General features: G+C 25.2%; 1 protein-coding gene across 3 annotated transcripts; it reads right to left on the bottom strand.

Moving 5' to 3' along the window:
* Window positions 1-184: 184 nt before the first annotated feature.
* LOC141532458 (proton-coupled amino acid transporter-like protein pathetic) lies at window positions 185-19,740 on the bottom strand. 3 transcript variants are annotated; one of them, XM_074250795.1, is made up of 6 exons: window positions 19,316-19,740; window positions 19,120-19,248; window positions 8,808-8,893; window positions 3,580-3,987; window positions 3,006-3,366; window positions 185-2,437 (listed from the first exon to the last, which is right to left on the bottom strand). In XM_074250795.1, the coding sequence occupies exons 2-6, from the start codon at window positions 19,174-19,176 to the stop codon at window positions 1,841-1,843; spliced, it is 1,509 nt and encodes a 502-aa protein (XP_074106896.1). In that variant the 5' UTR covers window positions 19,177-19,248; window positions 19,316-19,740; the 3' UTR covers window positions 185-1,840. The 3 variants fall into 3 exon arrangements, with proteins under 3 accessions (XP_074106896.1, XP_074106897.1, XP_074106895.1); XM_074250796.1 differs by having other exon boundaries at window positions 19,518-19,740; XM_074250794.1 differs by lacking the exons at window positions 19,120-19,248; window positions 19,316-19,740 and adding an exon at window positions 9,415-9,776.
* Window positions 19,741-24,162: the final 4,422 nt, after the last annotated feature.

Raw genomic sequence — 24,162 nt, 5'->3', positions numbered from 1 at the left:
TTAGAATATTAATTTATTTGTTGTTGCATATCATTATAAAAATATAATGAATTAAATTAAAACTACAGTATCTTATATATCATTTACAATTGTGTATTGAGTGAATATAATCACAATAATTCTTATATCTTAATCGTAACATTATATTTAATGAAATGAGGTATTAAAAAAAAATAAGAATGTAAAAATTTTCAAAATTTTTCACTCATGTATTAAATAGAATAACATATTATACATTATAATATAAAGTAACAATATGCACAAAAATTAGATCCATACGCACAGCTATACATAATTAATTTTCGTGTTACAATTTTTAAATTACTTAATTGAAATTATTAAAAAAATTTTTTAATAATTCCTTCGTTATTTATTGCGTGTATAATGCTGTAAATAAATCATCATAATTTCGTATAAATTCATTATTTTGGTATAAAATTAATTATTTAAAAAAAAAAAATTGTCTATTATATAAAAAATGCTTGGTGTTTTATGTATTCTGATGTAAAATTTTAATAATTATTTTAGCGCGTTAATGCCACCGAGATTCTGCAATTTTTTTAACAAAAATTAAATTTATACATAAATAAATGAAGAATATTAGTGATATTTACTTGAAAATAATATTTAAAAAAAAAATGTGCATATTGATTGCATTAAATAATTGAGCGCACGTCACTTTCTCATAACTCGTATACGCATGCATTTAATTTATATATTCATTCACTCGTATCTTTTATTAATATCGTTTGTCATTGTAGATTTTATAAAGTTTTATTATTTTATAATTGAAATTCCTTAATTAATTTGAACAATGCATATTTTATCTTTACTAGAATGTAATCATTCATTCATTGTACTGCTTCAAATATTATTTTAATTCAACATACTGCCGTCAAAACTATTACTAAATAACTATTTTTTTTTTTTTTTTTTTTTCCATTTATTTTACTCTTTTTTTTTTTTACTAATTTAACTATCTTTATTAAAAAAATACTGATACTTATGGTCAATAATGGCTCAATTTTAAATTATTTATATTTAAGATAGTTTAAAATATTTTTATAAGAACACAAAAAACTGTAAACTAATATTTAAAAAAATGGTTACTTTATTAATAAGAGCCGAATTATTGATTGATGTTAATAATAAACTATTGAGATAATTAATAAAGCGTATATAGTATTAATTTCTACAGCCAGCAGTCAAAAATAAACTGGATCGCGGCAAGAAGTCATCAATCCGATATTAAATAAAAGATACGTTTTGTTTCAATATTAAAAAATTATAAACGAGAATTCAATAGACATCTCGGAATACTGGTAAATTCTGTTTGAATTGCTACAAAAATAAATAAATAAAAATAGAAAAAAAAAAAATAATATTAAAGATGTTGGGAACTTTTCTCTCATTGTTGGAAGAATAAAGTAGAGAGAAAAGTGATGAGTCCTACACCGCGAGCAAGTCTTGGACGTGTTGTTTCCAGTCCGCGAGAGACCGGCTCTCAAATGTATTTATACTCAATTTAAAAATAGACAGTTGAAATGTCTATCCAATTGTATTGAGTATCTAACCGAAGCAACCATGACAAATATTTATTGCCGTTTCAGCTTTAACTATGATAGATAATTTATAGACATCTTAGGATGATAAGAGAGCCGGATATAGGCAGATACAAATCTATAGACTCAATTGTATATTGTGTTTGTACAACGAAGAGCGGCCAATAATTATTATTGTGATTATTATTATTATTATTATTATCATCACTCATTGACAATGAGTGTCGTTGTACGCGAATTTCATCGCTATTGTTAAGACCCGCCGTCACGCCGCTGTCTCACTTAGCATCGGATGACATTATTTCTTGCAAGCTTACGTATGAACCAGTTACGAAACCGAGAATACCAAAACATATTATCAAAATGTTTTTCCACAGTCTCCAGTAATAGGGTCCAAGACCATTTTCAGTTTCCCACACTGTTACTAATTCAATTACTGACGGGAACATAAGACCCAATGTTGACAAACATATCGCACCAACCAGTGAAATGAATGGTCCCAGCTTTGGTACTGCGATTGCTATACCAACAGTGGAAATAACCAGTCCAATTCTTACTAAATATTCAGCGTACAATTTTCGGGCTCCAAAGTGATGTTTTAAGTTTTTCCAAATTATCTCCATCGGTACATAGAATTGTAATCCATACGTGAGGAAAATAGCGACAGCAATCATTACTTTTACGGCTTGAGCTAATGGTTCTTCTGTTGGAAGATTCAAAGTTATTGATCCTTTGGTTTCATCGCCGAACCGAAGATAACCGAAAAATCCAACAGTACTGTACAAAGATACTACGAAAAACATTCCGATGTTGAGAACTCCAGGGCATCCAATAAAGTGAGTTGGTGTCTTCATATTGTTTTCCAAAGGCATAACCTGGGTAAAAATAATCAATGTTTAGACTCAATAATATTCAATATTTTTAATTGATTATTAAAAAAAAAAAACAATTCCTGTTCTTTCAGTTATAATTTTAAATACTTGCTGATTTTTTAAACTTCAAAAACATATTTTTACTCGAAATACGATTATAAGAAAAAAAAAAATTTTTTTTAACTATTTCAAATATCTACATTTGAACGTTTTTTTTTTTTTTTAATCAGATATTTAAAATTGCAATTGCATCTATTTTTGGTTACAAATAGATATGATAGATTAAAAAAAATAATAACTTCTTGAAATAAGTTACATAAAGTTACATAATATTTTAAAGAAATTCATTTTTTTTTTCTTTGAAAAGTATAATATTAAAAAAACAAAAACTGTTTGATAAAATAAATTCTTTTTTCTTTATAAAAAAAATTGACTTTGAAAATTTCATTTTCTTTTAACAAACGTTAAGAATAAATTTAATCATATTACTTTTTCGATTAAGACCAAAAATAGACAGATCCGCAAATAATTGCTATTTTTATTTAAATAAAAAAAATAAATGAATACTTACAACACCGATTCCTTCAAGAGCGAAGATGGCTGTGCCGAAGAACATTGGTAGCTGAGAAAAGCTCGAAAATCCCGGTACTGGTTTGAATTCAGATGTGTCACGGAAGACATAGTAGAAAGTGATTCCCATACCAGATGCAATTAGCATGTTTGCAACCATGGAAAATGGTGAAAGCCATTTAAGATTTCTTATGAGAGAAAAAGCCAATAGTATGGGTAGTAAAAACGCCATATAAACTGTTACGTCCAAGTCTTTTTTGGTGTAATTTTCAATGACTTGTTCCAAGTTTTCTGCGACAAATACGATGTAGACGCAGCAGCAACCAAGTAAATCAATTACTAAAAATGTATTAATCGTTGCTCTGTAACATAAAAAAATAAATTGATAAATAAATAATTTTTCTTTTGAATAAATGAAAAACATCTTTCAGAGCGAGTTGTATAATATTTTACTTCCAAGGGCTTGATATTGAGTTTGTTGAGTTTATTTGATGGAGTAAGTTTTAAATCGAAGCCAGAAACAGGTAAATAATAAAGTTGGTGTAGCCAGTGGTTAGAGTTTTAAAATTACTCACTTTGCAAGTCTGGCGTACTTCTGAACCGGTTCAGGACCAACGAGGAAAGCCGTCTCAGCGACCTCGGCAAATCCTAAACTTGGTGTTTGTGTTCGTCGACAGAGAGTGTGGGCACATTTAACAAGTATGTGGACGCAGTATGTACAGACCATCCCGATTAAAAATGTTGCTACGAGTCCGAAATACAGTCCAGCACTCTTAAAAGCTAAAGGCATCGCCAGGATACCCGAGCCAAGGCTGCCTTTCAACAAATGGATAAGAGTGTCAAGGTCTGATGTTGGATGCGATAATTTCCTATGCTCAAATGGGTTATAAAGAGCAGCTTCTTCATCGTTTGCTTTCTCAACCAATGGTAGCGTTGATCCATTTGATATCATTGTAGGTACATCATTTTTCTCACATTTGTATCTGCAATATAACATTTGTTAGTATTTTATTTTTTAATATTTATTTCTATATATAAAAAACACATTAAACATGTAATTCTTTTTACGTACGTATGTGTAAATATTTCATTATTTTTTGGTTTTTTTTTTCTATCAACTTTTACACGAGTGTTTAGCTTGGCTAAATTTTCATTAGCGAATCCGCGTCAAGATTCAATGTTCTATTTTTACGTGTCATTTTTAACATTTCTATGTTAAAAAATTCAACTAAATTTAGATTGTATTGTGTAATGTTATATATTCTTCCCGTGTGTATTAGATATTAATAATGGATTTGTTATACTTCAATGACGTAAGTAGAAAAATTCCATTGAATATAATGGGAAAAAAAAAAAAAAAAAAAAAAAAATCTTCAGTGTTTTTAAATAAATGCGGAGATAAAAATATTATAGCCGATGAATGAAGAAAAATTATCACTAAATTGTTAATGACTGGTGTAAAGAAAATTGTTAGGTGTAGTGAAAATAGCTGTCAAGGCCGTTGAGGATGCTGATATGATGGAATAAATATTATTTTCAAAACCATAACAATAAAAAACTAATTTAATAATAAATAATAAATAAATAGTGCTGTGAAAAATGAAATAAAATTTTTTTATTTTTATCTCATCAATATTTTACCTCGACTCTTAGTGAATTTTCAATAGAAAATATTGTTACATTAATAAACTAAGTAAAATAACCAACACCTTAATGTTTTATTAATTACTATTAAAACCTCGGTAACGCGTGGTAGCCCTTAAACCCCTTTTTTTTTTTTTTATTTTATTGTCATGCCAGAGTTATCCGTGTTTATTAAATAAAATGAGTGTATTTATAAAATAAAAGGTTATTATTTATAATAATTATTGAACAGAATGTCCAGCAAATTTCTACGTTGATTTTTTTTTTTATTAAAATATCATTGATTAGGAAAACAAATTTTTATTTTTAACGAGTTTTTATAAAAGTTACTTTATGTCAAAACTATGAAAATTAATCTAGCAGATATTTAATAATCTTTCCAATAAATAAATTACTGGATTAAAAAAATTAACATTTAGAAATTTTAATAAATTAAAAATGCAATTTTTTAAAAATAATTTTTCGGAACAAATTTTTTTATTAAATAAAATTAAAAAATGGTCAAGTGACAGCTAACTTTAATATCATGACAAAATTATCATTAATCATTAGATTTTCTAGAATTTTATAAACTACATTTTTCATCTCATTAATTTAAATAATATTCATTTTTCTATTTTTCAATAAATTATTCAAATTTATGAGCCATTATACAATTTATCAATGTACGCTAATTTCAACAAAAATTGTGCAATTTTGAAATTCATTGTCAAGGCTAGAATTATTTCAATAGCGCAGTAATGATATTGAGAATTCTTTGACAGGATTTTTAGGGATAGGAAGAAATCCTCAATACAATACATCTAACATAAAATAGGACCGAATGTTCTTGAAAAAAAAAACTAATACGCGTAAAAATATTTTCTTATGAAGCAAAACTAAGTACTTGGAATTTACTTATTAATTTTTCTATGAATTTACCGAATTGCTGGACATCCTATCCTTGATAGGGTCGAGTACAATTTGATCAATAAAAAACAATGACAATGCAGTAGTAAAGAGACCGCTATAAATTTTTTTTATTTATTAATCATTTTTTTTTTTTTTTTTTTATAAATTCATTAATAAAATATTAATATTAAATGATATAAATCGTAAAAGGTAGAGGTTGTGTAGGTACCGGTTGAAGTGCGGTAGTCTCTCTCCTTAGGTGTGTTGCGAGCTCTCATTTTTGACGAGATAAGAGCTCTCACTTGTGAGATACTCTCGCGCTCGACGTGTCACGTGACACGGTGACACAACACGGGTTCACACGTGTTTCGTGTGCGAGAGACACACGCGTCTCACACATGACATTTTCTGGCTTAGAGATCAGGCTCAGCTGCAACCACCGCACTGCATCACCGACGCCCAGCGCCACGACGCAGTACGACGACTAACAAGCCATTGTTTACTTTAACATTCCACTTCACAACAAAAAAGGATAATACACGTTAACGAGATTATATCATTTTATCAAAAATAGTCTAAATTTTTATTTCCATGTCAGTTCAATAATACTAATTGTTATTGTCTCGATTATTTATTTACTTTTTTATCATCTAATGTCTTCTTGTCTATTCAGTCTGTCAAGTCACTTATGTCTTCATTGATACTATTCATAGATAGTATTCATTTTGTCAATTATTATAGTTTTATTTACTTACAAAAGTAGTTAAACTATTTTTTTTTCTACTGTTGGTTTATTTTAATATCAATATAACGATTAAAAAAACAATAATAATAATAAACTATTTAAATTTAAAAGTAATTGTTTAATTTATTGCATACCGCATGATCTAAACTTTTATTCAAAATTATTCTAGGGCGCGCAAAAAATAATAAATTACAATCGCGTGATATTAATGTGAATATATAAATTTGTCTGTTATGCAACAGTAATATATAGTAATAATTATCGAGTGTCTAGCTTTCCTTATAACTTTTTTTTGCTGAGTCAAGTTTTATTTATATAAAATCTAAGTATGCAACATTCCGTTGTTGAAAGATGACGTATTACGCCCACGTATATGTGAATGTCTAAGAAAATAAAAGATAAACATATCGTACTTTTTGAAATGCATTTTTCGAACATAGGTGATAGGAAATTCCATATTATTAACATTAGTTTAAATTCTTTTCATTGAAATGCATGTACACAATTCATGCATAATGATAATGAACGAAAAAGAGATAAGGAAAGTAGCTTATATTGTTGAAGCAATTAATATTCTTAAATTTTGTATAAAGAAATATTATCTATGCAAAAAAATATATTTTAAGCTTGACAAGAATTAAATAAAAAAAAGTAAGCTGTTTATGATAATAAACATTTTTATTTGAATGATTGTAGACAATTACTTTAAATTGAATTGTGAAAAGCTCATTTATCAAATAAAAAATTTTTATATTTAAGCCGATAAATGTTTTTAAAAGATGTCGATTAATTCGGAGAATTACTTTATGTATACAATAATTAACCTTAATCAATTGACTTATCTATATTGTTGACAGGATGAATAATTCTTAAGAATTTTACGCGTTTACAATAAATGTGACATAATTATGATCATGAATAGGGTTGAAAAAATATATAAATAATTATTTTGGATTATCACTAAATTTTAAGCCACTTATTCATTACTGTGTGGAAATTTCCACGAAGCAAGTAGTTTTATTATCTGATTAGAAAAAGATTTATACGTTATTATCTTTATTACTGATTTTGAAATTAACATTGCTCAATAGTGTACTTGAAAAAACATTTTTTTTTTTTTGTTTTAATTTGTAGACTTGATAAATCTTTTTATAATTCTTGTAGATTAAGATAAATCTGTGTTTATCTTTAAATTATAAAATTAACATACCCCATAAGAAATCTGTTATTAAGCGATGTAAATAAAAAAAACCAGAAAATCCAGTTTTTTATCAAGATAAACTTGTAGGTAACATTTGTATTTACTTTTTATATTTATTTAACACTTTATTAAAACAGTTAATTGTAACTTATCCACAATAAAAAACACATTAATGTAATCTTGTTTCAAATAAATCAATTATTATAAAACGTTTGTATGTACTTGTTTTTTTTTCTTTGTAATTACATCCTTTGTACTTGATATTTATGTATTATTTATTTTAATTTTTAAGATTTCGATTTTATAATTATAAATCAGGGATAAAATAATTAAGATTTCTCATTTGCCAACAATAACTTCGGAGTACATCTTAGCACTTTCAATATCAAGCGATAATTTTAATATTACAGTAACAAACAAAGAGAAAAACTAAATTAAAATAAATAAAAATACATCCAAATTGTCAAACGATGATCAAACGGTATGCATACAACAATAACAATTAAAATATTAAATAGCACATTTATACACTTTTTTTTAACTAATCATTTTCAATGAAAGTAAAGTATATTGGCGATTTTTACGTTGTACGAGTGAAATTTAAATAAATTCCCGGCTTATCAAAAATTATAAGTAAACATACAAAATTTTTGATGATAAAAGTCAATTGAAGCTATTTAATTAATTTGCGTTTTTTAAGATGGACTAATCAGTGATAATTACCTAATTAATCAACTTTCAATGCCACTCAATTAAAAATATCATTGAAACTTCATATCATAATTTTAATGAATTATTCTATAGCTTTGATACCAATTGAGAGGCCGTTGAGTTTATCGCTTTATAACTAGATTTTATTGTTTGAAGATAAATAATGATTAAGAAAATAATAATAATAAAAACTTATATTACAGTGTGCGATTAAAAAATAAACTTTAACAACCAAAGTTACATTTCAAGCCGAGTTAGTTAAGTAAAAAAATATCACCGAAAAATACTTTACTTTTAAAGTAAAATTTTTAAATCAACAGTAATTAAATGGTAAACGTAGATGTACATTAATAAACATGATTGTCATTCTCCATTCGCATAAAAAGCTATGGAATTTTTTTAATATTATTTAAACAACTTTTTTCAGCAATAAAGCGATGATAATGATCAGTTTAAGACAGTAAAGTCTGGGAGTCAAGTCGAAATTTTTAGTCAGATGATCAACGTAAACCGTTCCGTTTAATGGATTGTTCTTATTTATAATCAATAATTAAAAATAACAAAATTTTAAATCAGCATTGCTGAATAAATAAAATTGTAGCAAAACTTACTTGACAAGAACCATGTCTGACAATTCTGTTTTTGTTTCATGTCTTTTTGGGTCATATTCGGCAATCATTGGACGCATGGGTGTTCGCTGTAAATAAAAAAAATTATTTATCATTATCATTGTTATTGTAAGTGTTTGTTTAATTAAATTTAAATTTAAATGTATAAAGAAAGGAAGTATCAAAGTTAATGAGTTTAATGAATTTCTGAATAAATTTACCATTAATACCGCGCTTGAAATAACATTGTAAATAATGAACTTGGATTAAGCATTAATGATTAAACATTATATATTACACATACATTACGTAATTGCCAATATATATCAATATCAATGAACGGATACTAAACGGTATCCTCGAGAGTAAATTATTAAACAAAATAATTGTGACACCCTATCTCAGCGCACTTTATTGCTATTATCTCTAATTTTCAATCATCTAAGTTCCGGTAATATATTTATTAATATTTTCTTTCGACAGCGCAGTTTTATTTATTAGTAAATTTATTTTGTAATCTAACGAACAAACAAAACTAAAAACTATGTTCATGGATGAAAACTATCTATGATTAATCGAGTAATAAAATATGTGTGTAAAGAGTATTAACTTTTCCTCGTCCATCCGTTGGAACGTAAGTCGATGACAGTGAGCTCATTTCAACATCGAAATCACTCTCGGTGTGACTTATTTCCTCAAAATCCATTGTTATTTTATTTCAATTTCTTGGCTTATTCGATTAGTTTTAACTTTTTGATATTATAATAAAAATAATACTTTAAAACCCATGTAATTAATAAAAAAAGAAGCACTAAGCGGTATTAACGATTAACTGTTTGATATATTATGTACATATATATTTTTTGTTGTCTATTGAGGTAAAGATGCATTAATAATCTTATCACTAATCATATTTAACTATATGCACTTATTACAATAACTTATTAAAAATTCAGTAGAATCATTAACGATGAGAGGCATTTTTAATAATTATTTAAAAAAAAAAAAAAGTTTAATATCACTGTTTTTTTTTTTTATTTTATTTCAAAATAAAACTTTTAGTGTTATTGTTTGATAACTGCACCAGCACTATAAAGTAATAAACTAACATTGAATAATAAATATTCAACAAAAGCAGTTAATAAAATTAGAACTAGAATTATTTCACCTATTTGACTGAACAATAATTTTAATAATAATAATAATAATAATAATAATAATAATAATAATAATAATAATAATAATAATAATAATAATAATAATAATAATAATAATAATAATGATAAAGTTATTTCAATAATAAATCCGTCTTAAACTGGTTCAACAATGACAATAACTGAATATGAGTCTCCGTCTCGAGTTTGATGCGTGTGCACTCTTGTATTGTAGATTAGTAAGTGACTCCTGACGAATAGAATAAGACTAATGTATAATGTAATGTCTAGAGTAGGGTAGTTTACTCTAGTAGAGTGAATACTTGAAGACGCAAAAAGCTTAATGAATCGTTGCCAAAATGAAACGTTTGAGAATGTCCCGAGGACGAATAAGCTTTCTTAATATATATCTTCTAACTTTATTCGGTCTGTAGCCAATGCAAAAATAGGAAGAGTTAATGGTAATTGGATGAACGTGTTACTATTAGGACCCTAACAAAATATTTTATTTATTATTTTCTCCAATTTATTGATTTCTTCCTAATCACATTTTTTCCCCTCAATTAAATCAATCAATATGTGGTGTTTAGGAGTAATGACTATAATAGGTGTGAGATACAAACAAGGCTAACGGAAATTCAAAATAAATAAAATTTTAATTTAAAAGTAGATGAGTTTCTATTTTTAAGATGAGGGCGCCACTTGGCAAAGTTACAAAAACTTTGTGTTTATTGTTAAATTTAATCAAAGAGAGATAATAATATATACACAAAATTTAATAATATAACATTTTGAGTATTATATGTTGGATTAGATGTATTATCATTAATTTTTTTATTTTTTTCTTTTTTATAAAAACTTGAAAAACTTCAAGTGCAATTTTTCAAAAATTTTTAGTTCTAATTTAATGAGTGAAAAAAAAATCAAAAACGTCGGCTAATTTAAGTATTTTATGACATTAAATTTAGCTGTCACTTCAGAATTGTTTCAATTTTTTTTAACAAATAAATTATATAAAAAAAATTATTAAAAAAATGGACTTGTAGAAATTTTAATAAATTAAAAATGCAATTTTTTAAAATAAATTTTTTTGTTATAGAAATTTAAAAAATTGTCAAGTGACAGCTAAATTTAATGCCATAAGTATTTTTATGACACTGAAGTTAGAAGTCATCTGAAAATTTTTAATTTTTTTTATTAATTAAATTACAACTAAAAAGATATTTCTAAAAAATTACACTCATAGTTTTTTTAATTATTTAATTGAAATTTTTTCAATGAAAAATTTCTAAAAATTTTGAAATGTCGGCTAACTTAATTTTCATGTATTTTTTTAGTTTTTTCATTTTAATTAAAATAAATATGTAACTATTATTAATTATTTATTTTTGCAATTAATGCGACGTAAAATGTGATGAAAATTTTTTGTATACTCATTATAAGCATTGAAATGTGGATATTTATGCCAAATCCGTCAATCAGCAATATTTTCAGAACAAATTAGCATGAATTACATCCGGTATGTATTTATTATTAAAGAGACAGCATAAATTGTCATATTGCCAAATGAACAAATAATATGAATGCACGCGGTTTTGAATTACTAAAACTACGTTTATTAATTTTTATCTGTCATCAGACATCTTGATCATCGTATTCTCATAAATAATAATGACATTGATTATCATATTTTAAAACAAAAATATTTCCTTAATAAAAGAAGATATTTTTATTACAAACATATTTGGTGCAAAATGAATAAGTAAATATAATCCAGGTGACATATTTTTTTTAATGATGTATTTTTAATGATGTATTTGATTTATTTTAAAAATTATTATTATTCCGATAAAATTAAAGAGTAAACATATTAATTTCTTTTTGAATTATTTCTTTGAAATGATTTATTTATAAAAATCACACAATTGGCCTTTTATAAATAATAAGAAAAACAATAAATAAATGAATAAATAAAAATAACTTTTTGAATAATAATATTCAATCATTTGCGATAAATTTAACGATTGATTTAGTTTAATCATCTATCAATTGTATCAATTGATGTCGAGACCGCGCGATTACAATTGGTTAAAACTAAAAGTGACCATGGAATTTAATTTATTTACTTTGTTTTGTTTTATATTCTATAAGCTTACATAATTTTATTGTAAAAGGGCAGGTTGCCAGAATTCAAAGTGTATTTTTAAATAATAAAAAGTCACGATTTTTATTATTTTTCTCTAAATTTGACGTATTAAAGAATTAATAATCCAAGTTTATTTGTCAACATCCGCTGAATACATTTCTATATATTGTCATAAGTTGTGAACCAGAATAACACGGATATAGTGTTTCGTAATGAAAAAAAAAAAAAAAAATAAATAAATAAATAAATAAATAAACTTTTTCATCGATATACAAAGTATATTAGATGATAATTATAAAATAAATATATTTAAAAAATAATTGAATAAGTAAATGATGAAACTAATTTTGATTTAATTTAATTGTAAATGATCCATATTCATTATAATATTACTACGTCAAAGCAGCATAATTTACTTGCAAATGAGGATGCATTTAACCCATAAAATAGATAATAATGCTTTTGAAGGTAAAATATAATGTTGCTAATACACCGATTACAGCTATTGTCTGCTGACTGGAATGTTATGTATAGATATTTATCAAATCAAAAACGAAACTAACTAAACAGTTTTGTTAACTTATAAATAATTTCATTCAATATCATATTTTTATCTCGCGGAAGATCTGATGGTATAATAAAAACAATAACGGAATTAAACTAATCTTCTTAATTCTGTGTAATATATATATTTATAGAAATTACAGCCATAAAAATATTATCCACAGAAGATGGAACTATTTAGTTATTTAAAGACTTTATGAACTTTAAACAATAATTAAGAGTCAATGACCAAATATTAAAATGTTGATCTTTATTAATGAGATACAATTGAGTCAAAGATCATTGATGTGATGTACGATTTATAAATTTATCAATTAATATTTTATGTTATTATTATAGATAAAATCGGTAAGTGTTAGCTGTAAATTTAGTTTTATTTGTCAAGTTGTTAAAATAACATCAATATAAAAATTAATAAAGCACAATGTGTACTTCAAACTGAATGCCGCGTAAATTAAATCTAGACCCGGAAAAAATGATAATTGTCCACTCGGAAATACGCTAGTCGACAATTACACCTTGCGTAATTACTTTACAACTATGTATGATGTTATTTATTATTTGTTAAAGTAATAATCAATCTGCATTTATTGTGTAAAATACTTATCTAGTACGCAATAAATGTTCTACCGCTCAATAATTATTTTTCAAGTGCGAAAATTTGACGCTTTACTTGTACAATTTCTAAGAATAAATTCGAGTTCCAGAGTAATGTAAATTGATAATTATAGAATGCAGCTATTAACGTCATTGTGATGAAAGCAAGTTATTAAAATAAAACATGCGATATAATTTAACTTCGGATTTTTTCCTTTACATATGACGTAATTATTGATAATTTATGATGCAAGTTTTATTAAATATGACAAATATATTTTTTATTTTAAAATTAATATTCAATGTCAATTCTTACGAATAAAAAATTTTTATGCACTGATAAAAAAAAAAACTAACTTGATTTAAGAAAAAAAATTTGTCAATCAAGGTAAACGATTTTCATGGGTTTTAAATTCTTGAATTTCAATTTTTATATCTTTGATCGGTAACAATCGCTATTTGATTCAAAGCCATGTATCTTCAGTCAGTACGACGAATTTATTCAATCAAGAATAATTTATAAATTAAAAATTTAATTACTTGAATTAAAATCTGAATTATTTGAATCAAGAATAAAGTTTTTTTAGTTAAAAAATTATTTTTTGTTGTGGATATTTTATTTTCTTTTGATTTATCTAACCAACTAATACTGAAAATGTTTCTAACAATAATAAATTACGCAGAATCAATACCGATAATTAAGCGGTCGCTTTACTATTATTACCGATAAATGTAAAACGCATCAAGTATAAACGGTTAAGTACATTTTCAGCCTTGCAGCCATTGTTACATCACCTCGTTTCATGATCTATAAATATCTGGGTTTATTTGTATCCTAATTGATATGTGTCAATATTTATTACAAATATAAATAAAAATTATTTTTCATTTATAAAGATCAATTAATGTTAATGAACGTGCGAATATCCGTTATAATACGCTATACTTAATATAAAATTCAAAGTGGTTATTGTTATTAATCGTTATATTAATAACTATAATCATTATTATAACCATAACAATATCAAAGTTTAACCAGAATCTTCTGGAAATAATTATACTGCAGTCACAAAAGTTTAATAAGTGTCAAATGATATTTTATTGAATCATATTACTTAAGTTAAAAATATTCCACTGAATTTATTTTTATAATTATTTATTACCCATTAATAATGATTATATCAATATTAGATGTCATTGATATCATATTATTCTTCTTAAATAAATAATGAAAGAAAAAAACAAATTAGTTATTTCTTTAATACTAAATCAATTACTTAACTTGGTCTTAAATAAATGTTTACAATCTAAACATTCTTTTATAATTACAATTTGATAATAAAAGTTGATAATATATTTGAGTTTCTGATAACAATAAGTTAGACTAAAATTTTAATGAAGGAATAGTCGGATCATTTAATTAAATATGTAATTTGAATTTAAGTTTGATTTTTTTTTTTTTTTTTCAATTTATTATATAAAAAAATTAATGATCCATGAAAAATACAAATCTTTTTAAAAAAATAAAATTATTAAATATTTATCTCTTACGGAAAGAATTTTATTGTTACGATTTTTAGTAAATAAATAAAGTGCTGAGTCGCGTGTACTTTGCATTTTTGAAGCGATTGTAAATAAAATAAAAGTAATCGATTGATTTGTAAGCTATCAATTGAAATGGGTAAAGAAATGAAACATATAAAACGTTCAGTCGTATCGTTGAAGTTTGTACTATAAAAGTCTAATAAAGTTTAAAGATCTAGTAAAATTGATTTTAAATTAAGCTCGTTAGTACATTTAGATGCCCTCTTTAAGAATAATGCTCTAATTTATATAAATAATAGTTAAAGCGATAAGATATTTTTTATAGACAGGTCGGTTAGGCACTGTCGGCGTCGAAATAAATAAATTGAGTACACCAATCCCAGACTTGATTATTATGTTATCTACATTAATAATACATCTTAATAGTGGATTTTATTGTACAAAATTTGCTTTTAGTATAATTAAATCGTAAAGTAATTTAATTAACTTTATTAATAATTACTTAAACTTCTTTCAAAATTAATTAATTATTTTGTATGCGTGAAAATGATATTAATTGAGAAACCTAATTTTATACTACTGTTATGTATAAATATAATGTGTGTTCTTTTTGTTACGGTATCAATCTTTCTTCCTCGTATACTAAGTTATTAAAACTACTGAGCTTGATAAAAATAATCGTAAGAATAAAAGCGGAAGTAATATTTCAGAGTCTAGCGTGACATACTCTTCTATGTGTACGAATGTAGATGATAATAAAAATTGTACATTTCAGAAAAAATTATTACAATACGTTTTATTAAAATAGAAAAAAATTTCAAGTGTCAATATAAATTTATGTAAATGATAATAATAGATTCTATTTAGTGAGTCATTGTACATGCGTACACATGTACTTATATATTAGATGAAAAACAAATGTGTGACTGTCTTTTCACGTGTAATTTCATCAGTAATAAAATTAGTTATAGCTGCGACGAGACATTGTATCTTAACTTTTCTTGTGGGTGCATGGTGTTATGCAAATACCCAAAATATATAGTTTATGAGTTAATGCCTTGTTCTAGTTTTAAAAATTTTAAGGGTCAATGAAAGAAAAAAGTCTGCGTGTAAAAATAGACTCAAGAGTGTAGCAAAATATTTTTTTTTCTTATAAAATGTCTGCTTAGTTTTACGTAATTACAAGTTTTGCCGCTTAATGTTTGGGTTTTTAAACAGGAAAATTTAATACTATTATTGGTTAACCACATGGAGGAAAATTAAATAATAACCCAATGCATGATAATAAAACATTGCATGTTTATATTATTACATTTTTATGACGCGCTGATGTTTGTGCTCTGAACTCTGACTATTATTTCAAAAATTTATGATTAAACTGTTTGTAACAAATATGGGATGTAACTGTATCTCTATTGCTGCTATTAAGTTGTTAAATAATTGTATTTATTATTATTTATCACGGTAGTGAGTTTAGCAATAAAACATCGGATTGAGTTGCAATACAAACTTATTTGTTTATATTTTGCTAAGTTATTTTTTTTTTATAATATTAATTACAAAATTACGATTGTTTATCCGTCTGAAATACTTTTGACATATTTTATTTACTTGAATTTATAAAATGAATAAAAAAATACAAGTAAGTTATTGTTGTATGTCGGCAAATTTATCGACTTTATTTATAAAATTTTAATTTTATTATATTAATAAGTTAGAATTTATTTGATTGATTAATAAATTAAATAAAATTATAATAGTTTATTGTGCGCTAATATTAATGAATTTTGTGTCCATCACTTTAAATGGTTTAGGAATTTTGTTAAAAATTGATTTTAAAAATTTCGATAACGCACTTAACAATATGTAATCCTAATAAAAATTTAATAACGTTTTTAATTTGTGTTATTAATTAAAAGTAAACGAAAAAATGAAAATTTAGAAATTTTTATCTTAGAAACTATTGCCTTAACGTAACATTAATTATTCCTGACATCAAAATGAGGATTTTGAGCTATTGCTCAAATCCTTATCTAAAAACATTGAAGTAGAATTAAAATACTATCAGTAGCGATTGCATTTAAAATTATTTGTAAAACCCATTTTTTTCATTACTTTTTGTTCTATATTCGCCTATTAAAAATATGTTAAGTTATATTTATTTATATTTTTATAATCTTTTAAAAAAAATTGAAAGAATAACTGTTTAAAATTTCATTATTTTCATGATCTGATAAAAAATTCGAATAAGCTATTACTACACATAACTTTCGATTAATAAATATCGATAACGTTTTTATGAGTGTATAACTCACTTTTAGTACTTAAAAATATGCTTCAATTTGTGATTTTATTTTTATTTAATTAATGATTAATAACAAGATACATTTCTAACTACTTTATTATTACTATGACCGAAATACGTACTGCAATACTTTCTCTTTGCACAAAAACGATGAAAAATTTCAATCTCTAATCAGAAATAATACTCGATGGTCCATTACCGTTAAAAAAGATTTAATTAATAAATAGTGATTTATTTATTTTTATTGAGCGCATAAGTTTCTTAGTAGAACCAAGGAAACTTGAAATTTTTTTGAATAATCTAATAATTTTTTTTCCTGTATACAGTTTAAAAGCTATTATTTGCCATGCAATTGGTTAAAATTTTACTGTAATCAGTGATTCTAATATTGACAAAATAATTTGAAGTAAAGTAAATAAGTAAGGATATATTGGCACAAAAAAAAAAGAAAATAAATAATAATAATAATAATAATAATGATAGTAAGTACTTAAACAGGGACACAAGAACCAATAGGTGCGTACAGACTTACGGTTGTGTCCCCACTGTAATTCCTGTAACTATTGTGTATTGAATGTGTATTGTCAACGTCATGAACATGAAGACAATCCGAGGCCTACAGGAATGGAAAATTCCATTCCATAATAACTTGAGTTTAAAAATAAATACAACTACGACTTAAAAATTGTTTTACTTCAAAACTAAGATTATTTAAAATCTTAATTAACCTTTTTAAAAATCAATTTCGAGATAATAGTTTTACTACTTTAGTGACATTTTTACTGACTGAAAAATATTTTAAGCAGTAACATAATGAATTTTTAATGAACTATATGAATGTAAAAATTAATAAAATAAAGAAAAAAATTATTCGAAATATTCTATTACAAAAATGAAAAAGTTATAGCAGTGTGCTCACACTACTTGCTTACATATCGGCTTTATCGCTAAAGACACGAGGTACTTTAATAGCTATCGCTAAATTTTTAACGGTCTATAAAAAGCTTACTACTTTACTTATAAAGTAAATAATGGAAATAGAAAGCATTGAAAATATTATAAGCAAATACATAGAATACTATTTTAGCATGGAGAAGCGTACCGTATAAAAATCTTTATTTAAACTTTTACTTTGCAGAATCTTTGCAATATAGCTTAACAATAATCGAATTATCTTATTTATTCATGTCTATAGAGTTAAAGTATTGATTTTTTCTCCAGTCCATATGTCGTTGAACTTTGTGTACTCGGGACGTAGAAGTAGACGGTGATGTAATGATTTACATGTACATAGATATACCGCAAGGTAAAAGATGAAAATTGTGTTACTTCGATTTTATTCAACTACCACTACAATTACTTATAAGTATTGCAGTAAGTTATTGTACATATACATACACACATTTGGAATTAGATTGTATTCAAACAAGCGACAGATGGTAAGTCACAAACTTTCAATCATGCGCAAACGATTTTTGTTCACCCCTACTAACGGATTCTCAATTTGTATAGAAACAAAAATCCGATAAAAACCGATAATATTTTACTTTATTATTTACCATAGCTTCTGCATAGTAAACTATTGATTCACGTGTAACTTTACTTCAACCCAACTAAATATTTTTTTATATATTGATTAACTTTGATGTTACGCATTAATTTCTATAAAATTTCTTGTTTATCTTCAGCAATTGAAAAAGTTAATTGACTCACAAAATCAATAAATATTTACCTTCTAAAAATGTTTTTTTTTTTTTTTTTTTTTTTTTTTTTTTAGTTCAGTATTGTTGTTATTTATTTATTCACAAATTGACATTTAACGGTAATAATTAAATCGATACGTCATATAGATATAAGGAAAAAGCCATGCGAAGAAATGTAAAGCGCGTGTAATTTTTTTTTACATAATAACTAATAAATATGCAGTAGATTATTGATTATAAATAATGTTTAAAACTAATTACAAATTAATACTTATAAAGGTTAAAAAAAAAATTTTCTTACCTTGAAATCACCCCCTTGTAACGGCGCATTTGCCTGATTAGACATCAAGTGCGACATTATTTAAATAATTTAATAGAATATATTTCTATTTGCCAAAGGCCTCTTTAATTTTAGTCGCCAGCAATTTACCTTTAATATACGTTATAAAAAATATAAATATATATATTTTTATCTGTATACTTTATACAGCACTCACAATTTTTTTTTAATAATCATTAATTAATTCATCGCTTATTCATAAATATTCAAGTTTTAAAATTCGCGCAGCAGCATCACTAAAATATATCGTGCTGACACACTTCCGGTGCACGTTACTATGAATTTAGACTTATAAAAATATATCTGTATTTCTTCTTGTTAAATATTTATAGAAGATATATTTATATAGATATACATACGTGTGTATATATGTACAAATATTGTAAATAAATTGATTAATCAAATAAAAATTTATCTCCTTGTATGATTTTATTGAATTTTGTGTTATATTTCTTCCTCGATTCACTGCCTTGAAGTTAAAAATTTAAATAAATTAAATTAGTTAATTAATAGAATGAACACAAGGCACAGTTGGTGGTGTTAATTGATTACCAATGTGTCTTATAGTAGATCTCAACGAGGAATGAGAATAGCGTGGCAAACAAGACAATCCACAAATTTTTCATCCAAATCCCTTCTACTCTTGCTCCCACTTAAACTTATTTTCCCTTTCCGTATCAAGATATATCCCCTCTTACATTCACTAACAACCCCACTGTTATTCTGACTGTACACAAACTACGTATTTAGCTATTAGACTACTAGACTGTACTAGACTTCGTAAAATAACTACCCAAGTTCAGTTGGCAGTTTTAGATTTCTATTCAGTGCAACTTGACTAGAAAATATCTTCAATTCAGTCTCTTTTTTTTTTTTTGTATTCTTCTCTTTTTACCCGCTTTTGTACTTATAATAACGGTCTATTAAATCGTCTTCTATTTCCTGTACCTTTCTATACTTACACGCATGCTTTTTCGCAGTACTTACTGTGTCTTTCATTTTTACGACTTTCTCATAAATTTTTGGCAGTACCAACTGCTTAAAGCTGAAAATTTATATTACTTTAGGAAGCAAACGTCTGAGAAGCGATCAATCGGCAAGATTTTTTATGAATAAAGGATGCTTTTAAATTGTTTAATTATGTTTTTTATGATTTTGAATTATACCTGTTTCAATTTCCATATTTTTCGAAACTTCTTAGAATTGCGGTCTCATAAAAAATCAGAAAATTAAGTCGTCAACGAATTATTTTTTAAAATCGTATACACAACTCATTTGAGAAGAAAATTTGATCACTTTTTTTTCGATGTTTTGTGGCTAAAAATAAGCAGTTAAGTTTCTCGGTTTTAAACTACTCGCAAACTATTTTAATAATCTTCAAGAGAAAAATATTTTTGTTAATCTCGAAATTTTTTGAACTATAAATTATTTTCGTCGTTTTTTATGATGTTTTTTATTTTTTGTAAAAAAACTTTACAACAAACAAGGTCGATCAAAAGAAGTTGAATTATTGTCTTTAGATTTAACTCTGATATTTATCCTTGTATTCCTATTTATATAATTATCATTGGTGTATGTATCTCACGGTTATATTCGCTAAATTTATTTGTTTGTTATCAATTTATATATTTGTCAATGAAATTATTAAAATATTTAAAAATTTTTGAATATATTTATTGAAAAGGATTAACGAGATTTTTTTTATTGCCCGTATATCCATAAAAAATGAAAACAGAATGAGAATTAAAACAAAAAAAATAAAACAATAAACAATGTTTCTTGAAAATTAGATTTGAATAAACAGTTCTTCTTTTATGCTCCACAAATGCTGATGCTATTAATATAAAGAGTGCATACTTCGGCAAGTATTTTATTTGACCCGGGTAATTTGAAACTAGTGACGAGAACATCGACTAATTTTTTTTTTTTACAAATAAAATCATTAACGATTTTTTTATTTAGCATATAGATGTTTCATTAAATAATATGTTTTTTTTTTTTCGAAAGAGAAAAAAATTGCTTAAATTATCACTTTTCATTAATTAATTTATTCAATATAAATTACGTGTAGAGAACATTTATCATAAGAAAGTAAAGCTTTTGTGGTAAATTAATGTTCACAACTGCCCTCAATAGACTTGGGGTTGGAAATTTCGTTTAATCAATGATTCGAATAAATTTTACGAACTCCCTCAAAACTTTTTATTTCTAAGAAAATTTTGTATAATTGCTCGAGTTGAAAAAATTTACTTAAATGAACTTAACTGCTATACTAAAACAATTGATTTAAGCTCATTTACGACTCTGATATATAAAGTTATATATAGTATTATAAAAATAACGTTTGTGCTTTAGCTACATATATTTTGATATAATGACGTATATTATTATTTACTTTATATCATGTAAAAGTTTTCATTCAAATTGTTAAATATTGTCACGTAATTTACAAAAAATTTACAAAATTTTTATGAAATTTCTGAGTTTTAGATCGCTTAACACTGATGAAAAAATTGACGTGATTAAAAAGAAAAAATTTTAAACTTTTATTGATTCAAGTAATATAAATTTCGCTCAGTTCAAATTTTTTCTACTTGATTTAAGGTATTTAAATTCTTTAGAATGATTCCCTTGCTTCAAGATTTTTGCTTCAACGAAATGTAAAACTTATATAATTAAATGATGTTATATTGATAAAAAAAAAAGGATAGTAATTCTTCAGAAGTAAAAATATTGATTTGAAAAACTTCAAAAAAAGTGAGATGTCAAAGGTTTTGGTTTACGGATTGCATTTCAGCTCATATCAATGGGAAAGTTTATGTCTTAAGAAATTTTTAAAAACAATGTAGCTCTAATTGTACACTATCAAACGCTTTTAAAAATTACTGAGCAACATTATTTCTTTCAAAAAAGAAAAAAAAAAAAAGTAAATTAGAAAAATCTTATTTAAAGTAAAGGAAAAATTTTACACGATGCACGACGACGTTAAAAATTACTTCAGAAACAGCATAGAAAATAAAATATTTTTTTTTAATTTTTGGGTATTAAAATATCTTTTCTTCACATTTATTTTCATTAAGATTTTGCTGTTAACAGTTTTTGTGATGTAAAAATTAAATTTCTAAGAATGTAAATTAGACAGTTATGTCTTGACAGGAGTGAAATTGTAAATTTAACAGTTTTCACGGTAAATTTGACGGGACTTTTTTTTCGCGTTCATAAATTTTCACATTTACATAAAGTTTTGCATACACTGAAAAAAAGAATTCTTGACTGAAGGATAAATTTTTGTGGCTTAAGAAAATATTAAAGAAGATTAAAAATTTCTTGAATGAAGTCAAAGTTTCTTGAGCTAAGAAAATTTCTTCTTGCTCCAAAATAACTTTTGTCTTCCTCAAAATTTTCTTAGTGCAAGAAATTTTTTTTTCTGTGTAGTAGTTGTCGAAAAAAGTATATAAGGTTATAAAAAATTGTCGATAATTATATAATTTTTTTGCGAATGTTTTTTTACAGTTTCTTGAATGTTCAAAAAAGTGTCAATAAATCAATTCTATTTCTAGTACAAAACTAAACAGTTGATCTTGCTGAAATCAATCGATAGCTATCGATATTGAATTCTTGGAAATTGATATAACCGAGCGACAAGATAATATAAGAGCGACAGAAAGAACAACATAAAAAAGAGGGTCAATTAAGTAACTTTTCTTGGAAATGGGAGTGGAAGATGAATTTAGCGGGGATTGATTTTAAAGAGATGTTACTGTAGTGATAGAATAAAAATAACTATACGCAAAGTAAAATTAAAAAATATTGAATTAGATTTAAAGAGTTAAAAAGATATTGCCGAATGTTTTGGATTCATTGAGTCGCCAGACTGTCGCATGACGTATCATACACGTCACAACATCTTCGCATATATCTATACGTACTTATGTACACCCACGTACATTATTATTATTATTTTTATTATTATCGTCGGTTATCTCGGTTGTGGGGTTAGGTAAAGTTGTCCAAATAAATGTTGATCTGGGTCTTGTCTGCTGACCCAGACCTTGCGACGCCAGGCACCCTTACTCCTTACGTCCCCTACATAGCGCTTTAGCGATTCAAGTTTTGTATTTACCAACACACATTTGCAAACAGCCTATATACGTTTATACATACAATCGTGCCAGACACAAGTACGCATAACCCTTCCGAATCTATTTACCTAGAAACTACGTAGTAAACCCGAGTCGAATCGACCGTGAAAAGATAATTTTCATGATCGCATGCTACGTTGGATTATTATTTTTAAATCTAATTTCTTGATTTCTGCTATCGTATTGATTTTATTTAAAGTATCTAAATTATAATAAAAAATCTATTGTTTGGTTTTATGGTTTACAAGATTTCAACCCATAAAAATGATATTTAGGAGGCTTTTTAACAATTACATATTTTTTTCTTAAAGTTTTCAAAAATAGAATGGTTTGAAATAAAATTTTTTTTTAATGATAAATTTGAATACTTCAAAATAAACTTTTTTTTTTTCTAAATTGTCTGTTTTTGTATGAAAAAAAAAAAAAAAAAAGAAAAAAAATCTCTGAAATAATTTTGATACATTTTCTTTAACATTAAACACTTTAAAATTTCCTTTTTACAAATTTTCATGACTATTATCGTGAATGTGCCGTTAAATGAAATAATTCAAAAAATAATGTTTCAAATTGTTAAAATTTCGTATTTTTGTTTCAAGAAAACTAGATGACCGTGAAATTAAATAATTATAAAAAAATCGAATAACTAGTAAAGTCACTGAAAATATTTAAAAAATTAATATTATCATTTACACGGAAAAAAGTAAACTGTAATATTCACTCGGATTCCGGTTAGTTTTTATAGTTTCAAACAGTAAAGCGGACATCGGGGTGGCAAAAATGTAAATATTACAGAACTTAATGTAGAAAGTATAAAAGCCACAATTTATAATTTAATATCCACAATAAGTAATTAGTAGTTGTC

The sequence above is a fragment of the Cotesia typhae genome, unplaced genomic scaffold, assembly GCF_013202065.1.
Source record: "Cotesia typhae breed Kobodo isofemale line unplaced genomic scaffold, CoteBio_Ctyphae contig_65, whole genome shotgun sequence".
NCBI classification, from domain to species: domain Eukaryota; kingdom Metazoa; phylum Arthropoda; class Insecta; order Hymenoptera; family Braconidae; genus Cotesia; species Cotesia typhae.
This window is presented reverse-complemented; position numbering and strand designations above follow the sequence as displayed.

Coding starts and splice junctions, on each gene's coding strand:
- LOC141532458 (XM_074250794.1), bottom strand. CDS start 9,510: ATGGATTTTGAGGAAATAAGTCACACCGAGAGTGATTTCGATGTTGAA. Junction 8,894..9,414: donor CAACGGATGGACGAGGAAAA/GTTAATACTCTT, acceptor TTTTATTTACAG/CGAACACCCATGCGTCCAAT. Junction 3,367..3,579: donor AAGTACGCCAGACTTGCAAA/GTGAGTAATTTT, acceptor TTTATGTTACAG/AGCAACGATTAATACATTTT.